The sequence below is a fragment of the Dendropsophus ebraccatus genome, chromosome 4 (assembly GCF_027789765.1).
Source record: "Dendropsophus ebraccatus isolate aDenEbr1 chromosome 4, aDenEbr1.pat, whole genome shotgun sequence".
Taxonomy (NCBI): domain Eukaryota; kingdom Metazoa; phylum Chordata; class Amphibia; order Anura; family Hylidae; genus Dendropsophus; species Dendropsophus ebraccatus.
The window spans coordinates 140,045,046-140,058,882 of NC_091457.1; the positions used below are offsets into that span (position 1 = coordinate 140,045,046).

The 13,837-nt window shown below is 42.2% G+C and overlaps 1 protein-coding gene across 1 annotated transcript in view; it reads left to right on the forward strand.

The window, feature by feature from the left end:
- Positions 1–13,837, forward strand: part of CACNA1I (calcium voltage-gated channel subunit alpha1 I) — a 495,446-nt gene that overhangs the window by 282,329 nt on the left and 199,280 nt on the right. Inside the window, exon 5 of the mRNA XM_069968882.1 lies at positions 7,825–7,922. Within this exon, the coding sequence (XP_069824983.1) occupies positions 7,825–7,922 (98 nt within the window). The remainder of the gene's footprint in view (positions 1–7,824; positions 7,923–13,837) is intronic.

Consider the following 13,837-nt stretch of genomic DNA (forward strand, 5'->3'; position numbering starts at 1 on the left):
GTATGTCCTGCAGGAAGTTGTGTATACTTTCCAGTCTGACAGAGAACTCTCTGCTGGCACCTCTGTTCATGTCAGGAACTGTCCAGAGCAGTAGCAAATCCCCATGGAAAACTTCTTCTGCTCTGAACAGTTCCTGACAGGAACAGAGATAGCTGCAGAGCACTAGAGAATATACACAACTTCCTGCAGGACATACACCAGCTGATAAGTACTGAAAGACTGGAGATTTTTAAATAGAAGCAAATTACAAATCTATATAACTTTATGAAACCAGTTGATTTGAAATAAAAAGATTTCCGCCGTCGTGCCCCTTTAAGAGATTATGCTTACAGCACATAACAATGCCTATCATTACACCCCATGTGTTATATATATATGCAACATGACAGGGACCCATATGAGAGTAAACATTATGCTCTTCTTCCAGAGATGACTGCAGAAATCCCAGTTTCTTCCTCTTATGTAGCCGAGTGCCTCCTAAGATGCTTTGATTCTATACATCCTCTCCAAGTGGATTAATCTAAACCAGCCGAGAACAATAGGATCACTATTCCCTCAGCTGAATCTACAGTCCCCAGTAAATATAGTTGTGCAGTAGTCTCTGTTGTTGCTTTCTGTCTATTGGAAGAAGATAGCATAGAGTGATTTTGTATTGCGGCGAGTTATGGGAGTGTAAATTGTGGAGAGTAGCTGCTAGGTTGCTGGGAGCTGTGTCAGAGGGCTTCTGCCTGCTGGAGCCGCTCTCATCCAGATGTAATGAGCTGTCTGCTTAGGTCAGTTATCAGCGCTACCTGCTTCTGCCTGACTTCCCAGGTATGCTTCACTACCGCGCTCCAATATACAGCCAGCTTGAAGAATGAAACAAGACACTTGGAACATCCTGGGCGGTAATTGCAGACTAAGTTTCTCTCGAGCCCTTGAGGACACCCTATGTGTGATACAAAAACGCCACCGATTTATCATGCAGCCTGTGAGAAGTGTCAGAGGCATTTTAAAAATGTATTACCATCCTTTATAAAGGTGAAAAGAAACACTGTGCTCTCTGCCGGAGCCTCTGAAGGGAATTCTTATTAAAGGAGCAGTCCCAATTTTAAGCCGTGTATATAGAGCATCGTTCACACGGCGATGTCTTCTCTTATTTAATAAACTGTCTGCACCACTTTAGCAGCATAAACTTTTTTTTCTGTCATTGTAATTCTATTCTGGTTTTAAAAAATTAATATATGGTTTGTCCCACATGGGTATAAATGACTGTACCAGCAATGTAAAGATAGGGCCTAGTACTCACAGATCACTATAGGCACAATTTTAGCAGAATTTTTATTCACATTCATGCTGCCTGAATCACTAGTCCTCAGGACAGTCTGCGGAGACTTCTTCCTGCCCCAACAGCCTTGACGGATAAATATTTTCTTGTTTGGGTTAGGGCTGAGGCAAAGGGGGGAGATATATCAAACTGGTGTAAAGAAGAGCTGGCTCAGTTGCCCCTAGCAACCAGTCAGATTCCACTTTTCGTTCCTCACAGATTCTTTGAAAAAATGAAAGGTGGAATCTGATTGGTTGCTAGGGGCAACTGAGCCAATTCTATTTTACACCAGTTTGATAAATCTACCCCAAGGTGTTTTGGAGCACTAGGCAGATAAATCAAATGGCACCGCACCCTTACCCCAGCTCATTATAATTATTTCCAGTAGGTAGATAGGTGACCCTCAGGAATAAATAGGTCACCCCATGGAGGTAGATGGGTTACCCTATGGAGGTACATGGGTGACTTTCTGGCAGCTGATGGGTGACCCTCTGGTTGTAGATAGGTCAGCCTCTGAGAGTAGATGGGTGACCCTCTGGATGTAGATAAGTTAACCTCTGACAGTAGATGGATGACCCTCTGGATGTAGATAGGTGAGCCTTTGGAATTAGATAGGCGACTCTTCAGAGGTAGATAGGTAACCTTCTGGGGTTAGATAGGTGACCCTTCAGAGGTTAATGGATAACCTCCTGGGGGTAGAAAGGTTACCATTCAGAGGTAGATAGGTGACTCTTCAATTTCAATTTTTATTGAATCAAAACCATAAAAAGTCACGGTGTGCAGACAGGTACAGTAAAGGTATATTGCACACATCAATGTCACAATAAAGGTATATTGCACATAGTAATGTCACAATAAAGGTATGATGCACACAGTGATGTCGCAGTAAGGGTATATAGCACATAGTGATGTCACATTACAGGTATACAGCACACAGTGATGTCACAGTAAGGGTATATAGCACATAGTGATGTCACAGCACAGGTATATTACAGGGGTATCAGGAGAAGTCAGTTTTATTGAAGTATTGTATTGACCCCCAAAAGTTATACAAATCACCAATATACACTTATTACAGGAAATGCTTATAAAGTGCTTTTTTCCCTGCACTTACTACTGCCTCAAGGCTTCACTTCCTGGATGAAATGGTGATGTCACGACCCGACTCCCAGCGCTATGCGGGCTGTGGCTGCTGGTGAGGATTATGGTAGGGGGACACTGAGGGACACAGGGCACTGGAGGGAAACTGAGCATCCCTCCTGCCATCATCCTCTCCAGCAGCCACAGCCCGCACAGCTCTGGGAGTCGGGTCGTGACATCACCATGTTATCCAGGAAGTGACATCTCCATGTTATCCAGGAAGTGAAATCACCATTTTATCCAGGAAGTGAAGCCCTGAGGCAGTAGTAAGTGCAGGGAAAAAAAACACTTTATAAGTATTTCCCATACTAAGTGTATATTGGTAATTTGTATAACTTTTGGGGGGCAATACAATATTTAAAAAAAATTTTCGCTGGACTTCTCCTTTAAATCCTTTTCATTGTTTATAGTCATCACTAATTGTACCTCCTTTCACCTGGTATTGGCCCTTCTAGCTTTTGGTCCTATGGCAGCTGCATTATTCGCTATTCTGGTAATTACACTCATACCTTTAATTCTTGCTGGAGATGTTGAGCTCACTTTGACATTAACCTGGCTGTGCTCAGAGAAATTTTTTTAAGACCAATCTATACATTAACCACAGTGTTTTCTATACAGTACGTGCATTTCCTATTAGTCCCGAAGAGTTGCATGTAGCCTTGGCATTTGTGTTCAGTGCATGTCGTCTCGTAACCTTAGAATGTAGCCGGCCCTGGAGAATATCGCAGTGTCCTTGATTAGAAACCACCATTAGTCATTTACCCCTTTCACCTTCAAAGCGTCTGTTCTGCCCTTCTTTTTTTATCATAAATGGCCACGTAGCACCGGATTACAGAAGTGAACGAGTACAGACGTTAGAGGACACAAAGCCCAAGTAAAAATAACCATACATAAACCGGAATACATTAAAAGAATCAAAGCAACCCATTATGTAGGAAAGATATAAGGAATCATACTGCCACTTTGTTAAGCTTTTCCCTAAAGACTCCTTTGGTTTTCTTGGCCTAACTTTAAACCTACCTTTCAGTACGGTGAGACATGTGACGGAAGGCGTCATATAACAACAGCATTCAATTACAGCCGCATTGGAAATGATTCCGACCATGGCAGCGTTTTACAGTCTCACTGTAGTTACTCCCTTTGTGTACTTGTCCCTCGAAATGTGAGGAGGTTTGCAAATGGCAGGTTGCCCCTTATCCAAAAAAAAAAAAAGAACATTCATGTTTTAATCTACAGCTATTTAACCATGCCCATTGTGAAGCATTGAATGCCCAGCGCATGCCATTCTTCACCATCTGATTACCTGGCACCACCTGCTATTGTGCGGCTTTTTGGGTTTGTTCTATGGTCACATCTTGCTAATTCACAGCCCCGGCTGCCTTCAGTTCCTATTTTCGGACATAATGCCATTTGTCATATAATGTATTGCAGTAAAGCAATAGAATGACATCTTTGATAAGGAAATACATTTCCCAGGCAATTTTTTTTTCCTGTTTTAAAAACAGTAATCCAATTGTAGGACTGGGTGCTATTGCTCCAATGGCTTAAATTAATTTGCGTCGGCAGAAGATGTGGGACGCCTGCTTATCTCTATTGATGTTCTGCGCACTAATGAAGGGAAGTCATAGAGAATGTGCTTACCGATAGCTATATACCTGCAGCTGGATTCTCCCCTTTTCCTCCAGTGTCATGTAATTACTTTTTGTCAGACACATACACGATATCTTGTGAAATATGCATACTCAGATTTTCTATATGCTCAGAAGGATTTTACTGCTGACATCTAACTGCTGTGGCGCATGCCGTACGCTTTGATATATTGGCCTATATGCCAGCTAAGATGTTAAATTGTTGTTAGATTTATTTTTCGGGCACAGTACTTTCTACTGTCTGTTATTCAGATAAATGCCATTATTCCATGGCCATATCCCGGGCATGGGGAACCTTCGGCCATCAATGCACAGACACACCGCTCACCGGTCTCCCACGGGACTCTGGATGGGGCACAGGACTGCTGTCTGGCAGCCATTCAGGATACACGAAAAGAAGAATGTCCAGCTCTGATATTCATGCCCCTGTAGTACTTTATTGAGGTTAAAACCAACACTTTGGGCTATGAAGTGTCGTTTTTAACCTCAATAAAGTACTACAAGGGCATGGATATCGGAGCTGGACATTCTTCTTTTCGTGTAACCTTCAGCCCTCCAGCTGTTGCAAAAACTACAATTCCTAACATAACTGGACAGCCAAAGGCTCACAGGGGTCCCAGGATGGCACTGCATTGCAGCACATTACTCAGGGGCCCCTAAATGATGTGCTGAGTTAAATGTAATAGTTAGTATGATGAGGATGGTTTGAATAGCATGCTCTCCCAGAAGCCTAGGGCCCCTGGCGGCTGTCCAAACCATCCACATTATAATCCACTCTTGTTTAAAGTGAATGTACTATCAGGTACATTCGCTTTAAGTTTTGCACATAAATAAAACGTCCGTGGTCCTTTTTTTGAACTACGGCCCGTTTCCCATATATGGCACCATTCTATTCCCGAGCGCCGGCCATTGGTAAAGCACTGGAGGTGGGCGGACCCGCCCCCAGTGGGAGGAAACCCTTAATTCTAATGGAGCCGCGTCATAGAGGGGTGGGGGTATCCTGCCACTGGCGGTGGACCGGCCCGCCTCCATTGCTTCACCAATGGGCGAGGCCTGGGAATAGAATGGTGCCGTACACAGGAACTGGGCCGCTGTTCAAAAAAGGTCCACGGCTTCCCCACGCCGGCACCATTCTATCCATGTGCAGAACTTACTGATGGTACTTTCTCTTTAAAGTAGATCTGTCACCCCCCGTGCCGGGGTGACAGGCCCCCGACCCCCCGTTAGAGCCCCCTATACTCACGTGATCCCGCCGGGTCCCGCTTCCTGAGCCGGTCTGGTCACAGAGATATCAGCGCCCGAAGCCCGGCGCGCGCGCTGACAGCAGAGTCAGATGTCCATAGAGAATGAATGGGGAGTCCGATGCACCTTCATTCTCTATGGGCATCGGACTCTCCTGTCAGCGCGCGCGCCGGGCTTCGGGCACTGATATCTCCGTGACCCGACCGGCTCAGGAAGCGGGACCCGGCGGGATCACGTGAGTATAGGGGGCTCTAACGAGGGGGTTGGGAGCCTGTCACCCCCGGCACGGGGGGTGACAGGTCCTCTTTAAATGATATGATGCTGCAGTGCCCCGCACATCCACTTCTAGTGATACAATGATTCAAGCACCAGTAAAAATCAAAGAAGCTGTGGCTCCTTCAAACAGCTGATCAGTGGTCATAAATTTTACAAGGCTGCAGAACCCCTTTAATAATTGTTTAGCTTTATGAATGACATAAGGTACAAGGAAGCCTATCAGCTCTTGGTACGTGATCACAAATCCATTGTAGTAACAAACAAAAAGAATAAATAAAAAAAAAATTAAATACAGTAATGGTGCGTTCACACGTACAGACTCGCAGGATAAATCTCACTGTGAGTCTGGTAAGTCCTGGCAGTTCCCTGTCACTACATAATCGCAGCTGTCTGAAAGACCGCTACGAGTATGTAATTCTGCCGCCCCCTTAACCCCTTCGGCTCCGGCTCGGCTCCCGCTCCGCAGCATGTATACATTACCTCTCCTTGCTGCACGGGGTCCCGGCGTACTGCTCTCCCTCACAGCCAATCAGTGTGTTGCTCAGCCACAGCCACTGATTGGCTGGGCAGGAGAGCAGTACGCTGGGACCCCGTGCAGCAAGTAGAGGTAATGTATACACGCTGCGGAGCGGGAGCCGAAGTGGTTAAGGGCGCAGCAGAATTCAGACAGCTGCGAGTATGTAGTGACAGGGAACTGCCAGGACCTGCCAGACTCGCAGCGAGATTTATGCTGCGAGTCTGTATGTATGGATAGACCCTAAAACAATATCTTGCCATTCCAATTACAAAAGGTTGTTAAGCATGTTTATTAGTGTACAGTATGCAAAAAAATACTAAATTCTGACATTCAGGTTTTTGTTTTTCAATTTTTTGGATTGTTCTATTTTATATAACTAGTGATAAATCAAAGCCACTCAAATGTTAGATCCATCTTGACTACTGTTGTGACGGAAAGTGGCCATTTGTTAGGAGAGAGAAAAACTATCCTACCAATTTGTCCAATGACTTGTCTGGAGACATCACCACCGACACAATAAATGGTACAAATAACAGAACACTCCAATATGAAAAGGTACAATTTATAAAGGGTCTACAATCAGGTTTGGACAGGATTCTGATGTCAAGGTTCTTTTTCTATGGGCTGAAGTTGGACATTTTGAATAATAGGATGTGATACAAAGCAAAGAACAAACTACACCGGGGAGGTTATGGATGTACAGACTGCAGATGACAGATATAGATCAGCCTGTCCACTTTATACTGTCTGATCTATTGTATTCATGGATTCAGGTATCTATGTGTTTATTTAAAGGGAGTTATAAAAGCTTCTATTTGTTGTCTCTCCAAATGGAGCATTTCTTTTAAAGGGTCAACCCTCCGATTCCGGGGTGGTTATTGAGATGGTAGATGGTGGTGATGTGATGTATAATAAAGCCGATGAGGCTGCATTATAAACCAGTTTGCCAACTGATCCCATCTGTTCCTAAGTGGTTAAATAACCGTCATTCATCGGGCGGACTTCTGCCCCTGTTATAAGAGATTAGCAGCCAACAAATATCGAATTAGAGGGCTGAACGGACAATTCAGGAAGCATTTCAGGGTCCGGGGTTCACATCCCACCAAGCAGAACATCTGCAAGGAGTTTCTGCATACTCTAATTTCCTCCCATATGCCAAAACATACAGATAGGTGAATTTGGAATTTAGATTATGAGCCCCAATGGGGACAGGAACTGATTTGAGTCATGACAAGCTATATGACGTTATATAAATAAGGAAATTTTTTAAACTATTCCAAACTTGCAAAGTTTCCCCAATCTACAAGATAGTGGACAAATAGCTGGTTGGTGGAAGGTTCAACTACTGGGAACTGCCAGCAAAAAACAAACCCTTATATGGATTTATTTATGGAATAATAAAAAAAAAAGTTATAGCTCTTAGATGGTGCGTGTTCTGCATTGTTAAAGGGAGCCAGTCATGTCCTCTAAGGCCTACAAATAAGTATGGGCACAGAGTCTGAATGCTGTTTTTGAAAGTTGCAAGATACTAGGCAGAGTTTCTCGGCCTATGGGGACATGACTGGTTCCCTTGGAGGGGTTGGACGATTCTAAAATATATGCTACTCTCAAAACAAAAATACTTACAAGTGTTTCACAAGGTGTACTTTGGAGTTACTATATTCACCTGTATGTATGTTCTCTATCACTTGCAGGATGGTGGAGTACTCCTTGGATCTCCAGAATATTAATTTATCTGCTATTCGTACTGTGCGGGTCCTCAGACCTCTAAAGGCCATCAACAGAGTGCCCAGTAAGTGTCCTTTTCTGCACTAGGTATGGTATCCTGTGCCTCTTCAGTTGCTTTGTATATACAGTTCCCAGTATGTTAAGGCATGCTGGGAATTGTAGATTACCAACTGGAAAGTCCAGAATTTCCATGTTCTTCTCAGATGTGTTTGCCCTTTTCCTTTGTTCTTGCTGTGGGTGAGAGGTTGGTGGAATATGGGGTTGTGTTATCTGTGTCTGGGACCTCCTTTAGCTCTATGTCTGTATACTTACCTACTATTTTTATTATAATATTAAAGCTTATTTTAAAAGATACTTTTTATACTCCTTTATGACGGTCATAAATGTTACGTGTCTTAACTAAACTGTTCAGACCAAGAGCTATGGGAATCCACTACATGTTGCGCCCCCTCTATCTGTATTATTGTACTGTCTGTCTGTCCATACTGTACTTCTTCTCTCAGGGCCAATCCCGCCTTTAGCTCTCCATCCCATCGCCTGTCTTTCTCCGGCCAATCAGCGGCTTGCCTTTGTTACTAAGCCCCGCCCATTCCATGCGTCCTCGTCCAATTGTGTCACGTAAGTGCTTGATTCTTTTATGTACCTTAATGTTTCTCTTGGCTGGTTGTTTTCACTGCTTCGAGACACTGTGCTCTCCATTTAATTTTTTTGCCTTTTTTATTGGATTTTTTTTTTAAATAGTTTTTAAAAGAAAAATGTATTGGGGAGCCAGTACATCATCACAATAACATGAGGCCCTATGGAGGCTTCTGTGGATGCCATGACTGATCTGCTTATACTGTCTGCCATAGGCAAGTTGTACTAGCAGATCACAAAAAAAACCAATTCTTTCAGTTACAATAGTAATGCATTGAACTAAATAAGCAATCGAAGGATTACTTATAGAAGTACCCTTGACAGCCTTAAAAAATGTCATTTAAAAAAAACTCCCCTAAAAATTCATAATACTCCCCTTTTTCAAATAAAATAATGTAAACAAAAATAATCATATTTGGTATCACTGCAAGCAGAATTGTCTAAACTAATAAAATACATGTTTCAGGTGACTTTTCAGGATAATCTGTCCTGTGTGTGTATACATGAGGATTGGCACCATATCTGGTCATCATATATCTTATATATGGCAAATATATGCAGTCTAAGAATATGTTCTCACAACTACTTTTCAGATAAAATAATGGCTGTTGTTTTTAAAATAATAGCTATTTTAAAAAGCCAGCCCTAACTAATGATCTTGATCATTATAACAGCCATCATTATCAAACAAAACATTTATTTATTTATTTATTTATTTATTTATTTAGTGAGGGGAGTATATTTTCTATGGTGAAGCATTTTTGTCTGATAAGATATATTATAAAGTATCTTTTATTCACTATTATTCAACTATTGTTGATTTTTTTTTTTATTCAAATACTTTTGAGAGTTTAATATATTTTAATACAAATCTCAAAATAATGCCGCTTAGGGGTTATTGATTGAGATAAATTGGTGTTTTGAGATTTTTTTTAGAGGGGATGCTTTATGGTGAAAAAAGTATACAAACTTTTTTTTTTTTCTTTAAAGAAAGTATGAAATCAAGAACTAATTTTATTTTCTTTATGGAGCATTGCCTGAAAACAAGTTTAATTCCTATTATTTTCCTTACAGTATATCACCTGCTTTTATTATATACAGATTTGCATGATATTTACCAGATATAAAATTACTTTTATAATCTATGGCTTTGGAAAGAATTTTTGATTACGTTCAAGCAAAGTTTTTTCTATTTCTGATTTCGCTGAGTCAGGATAAAAAGTTCAATTAACCTGTAGACTTACCCGATCACTTGCAATGCTGTAGAGGCTTTTATATCTTGGACTTAATAGTGCCAGACTTAATGCAGTCTATTACTGAGGTATTAGAGTTGCTCTCATCACGGTGAAGATGCTACTCCAGTCACTAGAGAATGATCAGCACACAATGGAGCTCTAATGAGACCTGCACATGTCTCCCGGCACATGATTACATCCTATGTGACACTGCCGGAATCTGTTAAACAATCTGGGAGAATGATTGTTTAGACCCTTCAGTGAGGAAAAAAAAATTAGAAAGACAAAGCCTTATCCCAGAAGATTAGGAACTCTTCAGCTGCCATTATAAAGGTTTTGGCATGGCTCGCCCTGAATTAACCTGCAATTTTGTCTAGTTTTGCGTCTATTCCCTTTGTAATAAACTGCTGATCTTTACTGGAGTTTCTTGTTTCTTGCATGCAGAATAGCTCAGTCCCATTAGGACAACTCCTGACTCTACTCAACTACTTGCTGTAGTGTTGCATTACGTCAATGGCCACCATTGAATATGACATTTAGGCTATGTTCACACGTAGTATTAAATGGCCAGTCTCAGAAAAGATCATCTCGACCGGTACTGCAGTACCGGCCGGATGATCTTTATCGCCGCTGAGTTCTGATGCGGGCACATCCATGCGCGCCCACAGCAGAACTCCCCGCTGCACACTATGGAGCCTGCTCCATAGTGTGCACTGACAGGGTTTTCTGCGGCTGCTATTTATTGACATGTCTGTTTTCTACGGTGCCGCTAGGGATCCCGGTCGGAGTGTATACCCTGTGTATACTCCGGCCGGGATTCCCGTGGCCTGCAGCACAACGTAGGTTCCGTACCAATCACGGCCGTTGCAACAACAGCCATGATTAGTATGGAACTTAAGTTGTGTGAACATGGCCTTATCATGCATAAGGAAATGTCTGGCTGGTCATTGCTTCCCCTGCCAAAGACAACAAAACACTTCTAAATATTAAAGAGTTGCTTCTAGTGAGGCCATTGCTTTAAAGGGGGTCATCCAGCAAAAATCTTTTATAGATTTGTAATTTACTTCTATTTAAAAATCTCAAGTCTTCCAGTACTTATCAGCTGCTGAATTTCCTGCAGGAAATGTTGTTTTTTTCAATCTGACACAGTGCTGTCTGCTGACATCTCTGTTCAAGACAGGAACTGTCCAAAGCAGCAACTAGAAAACCTCTCTTGCTCTGGACAGTTCCTGTTTTGGACAGAGGTGGCAGCAGAGAGCACTGTGTCAGACTGAACTGAAAATATTTCCTGCAGGACATCCAGCAGCTGATAAGTATGGGAAGACTTGAGTTTTTTTTTAAATAGAAGTAAATTACAAATCTATATAACTTTCTGAAACCAGAAAAAGATTTTTGCTGTACAACCTCTTTAAAGTCAATAGAATCTATTACTATCTGTTGAATCAGAGCCATAAAAACATATCACTGGCACTTGGCCCTGGAGTCAGAATCATATAACACACACTTGACACCACGGCACATTGTACTAGCACAATATCATTGCTACCGGGAATTGTTCACACTCAAATTCTCAGCTTGTCATTTTAAGATTTACTGTAAAATTAATGATACATTCAGAATTTATTTGATTTGGACTTTTAGTTGTAACACTTGTGGCTTAACACCACCTATTCTAGACAGAAGTGAAATTTAAAGGAATAACTACATCTCTTTCAGGTTTTAGTTGTTGCCAATGTGTTACCTGCTACATGCCCAGGTCTCTAAAATACTGCACTGGCCAGTGAGACAGTCTACAAAATCGAAAGGGACTGACAAAGATTTGAAGCCAAAGCCAGGAATGGATTTGAAAACAGGAGAAATCTCTGGCTTTTCTTTATGACCTGATCTCTGTTTATAGTCTGTTCCTGGCTTTGGCTTCAAATCTTTGGCAGATAATCTGTCTGTGTAAATGGACCCTAAGAATAAACAATAGGGGAAGCTCAGTATCACTAAAGGCCCTATTCCATGGAACGATTACGGCCGATAATTGTCCTGTGGAAATGGAGGCAACGATTAGCCGACATCATTCATGTCGGCTGATTGTTGAAGTCGTTTGTCAATCAACATGTTGAAAGACAAATGACTTATATGGCAGCGGTCTGCTGCCGCTGCTCCTTGTGATAGGTGCGGTGGTAGCAGACCGCCGCTATATCCTATGGGGTGCCCGGACGATCAGCAATCACCCGGGCAGCCCCCCCGCAGCTCCCTGCGGCTCTCCCCGGACTCACCTGCTTGCTGCCGCCACGCCATAGCAATAGTGGCGGCAGCGAGCGGGGAACGAGGAGCAAGCGAGCGCTGACAGGGCTCGTTTGCTACTCAGAGTCGAGCCGTGGAATACGGCCTTAAGGGCCCTATTACACGGAGCAATCATCTAGTAAAATAGTAACATAGTAACAAGGATCAGCCAATGACAACAATCAACGGCTAATCGTGTCTTTTGATCTTGCCCGAAAATCGTAATAGCGATGCGTGGCTGACGGCTGATGATGAGTAAAAAAAAATAAAATAAAAGTTATACATACCTGTTCACAATCCCCAATGTTCCTACTTACTTGAAGCTTCTACAGCAGTCTTTGAAGTGACAGGTTGCTCAGCCAATCCTTGGCTGCGGCATTGTCCCGTCTCGGCCAGTGATTGGCTGAGTGACCTGTCACTACAGAGACTGTTCCAGCAGCGGCTGCAAGGACTGGAAGGAAGCATTGACTTTCATTATTAAAAAAAAATGGATTGAAATGGTTGCGTTTTTTTTAACGGATACAAAAGTAGTGTTGACTACGTTTTTCTGTCCGTTAAAAGTAACCAATTGAAAATGGATACATTGAACAGATTGCAATGTGTGAACCCAGCCTAAGCAGTTTTTTAAGCAAATTGAGCCATACACCAAATCTAATAAATGTTACATGCCTCACAGTATGGTGGTTATATCTACACCAGTATGTCTATATTATTTCTTATTTTGTACAATTTATGGAACACGTGAGGAAACGGTCGCAAACTGCTTAGTAAATGTGGCCCATAGCTCTTTATGACATGACACATGCAGATCTTCAGTGCGGCATAATTGTCTGATCCTATAATGGTTATATAGTTCCACACAGCTGATTTATTCTTCCTCCTAGTTTGACTGTTCTGCGCTGTCATACGTAAAGGTTACATTTGCAGTAAAAGAGGTTGATCAACACTTCCCGACACAGGATGTAATATCCTCGTTCCAGTAATGTAATCAATTGCTCCGTGAAGGCGTACGCTGGGTTTGAACTTTCTATATACAGGACATAGGACGGTGAACATCAGGAATCTTAATTGGACCTTGCGCAGAATAATGGACTCTAGTGACATGAATGTGCACGGAGAGAAACACGTCGGTAGATTGTATACAGTAACTGCAGCCGTTTGGCATTAGATGCATGGGATAGTACAGTACATTGACAATATTGTGATTCGTAAAAGTCCTCAGAATTTCCAGTCTTACTTTGCAAACGCATTTCAGAAAGAAGATGGATAGCTCTCAGGCTTCTGCCTACCTGGGATATCGTACAAGCTTTGAATATTCATTGGCTTCCAGCACCGTGTTACAGTCTCTATACCGGCTTCTCTTTTATGTGGACATGACCTTTACTTGACATGAATCATTTAAACATTTCGACACGCCGGAGAGGTCTCTGTTTTATTCAGTGTTCTGTGTATACTTAATAGATCTTCCATTGACTATTGCTCCGGAAATATCACAGCCTCAAGATGAGAAGAATCTACCCTCCATCTGATTTCCGTCTCTAATCTTTCATGATTGACAAGGAAGGCAGAAGGCCTGGGACATGGTTTCCAACTATATTCTGCCTCCATTGACATCATGGAGACGCAGAGGTTTCCAATGTACGGTAACTTGTAAAATCTGGTCAGCAATATTAATATTAATTGAATCTCTTTAGATTTAGGAGGCAGAGATGTATGAATACCAGGAAAAAGATTGTTTCATGGTAGGTGGGAATAGGGCGAATAACTGGGTTTACACATAGTATTATGGCCTGAACTTATGGACAAAACCAGAAGGGAAAATTAACACAGAGAA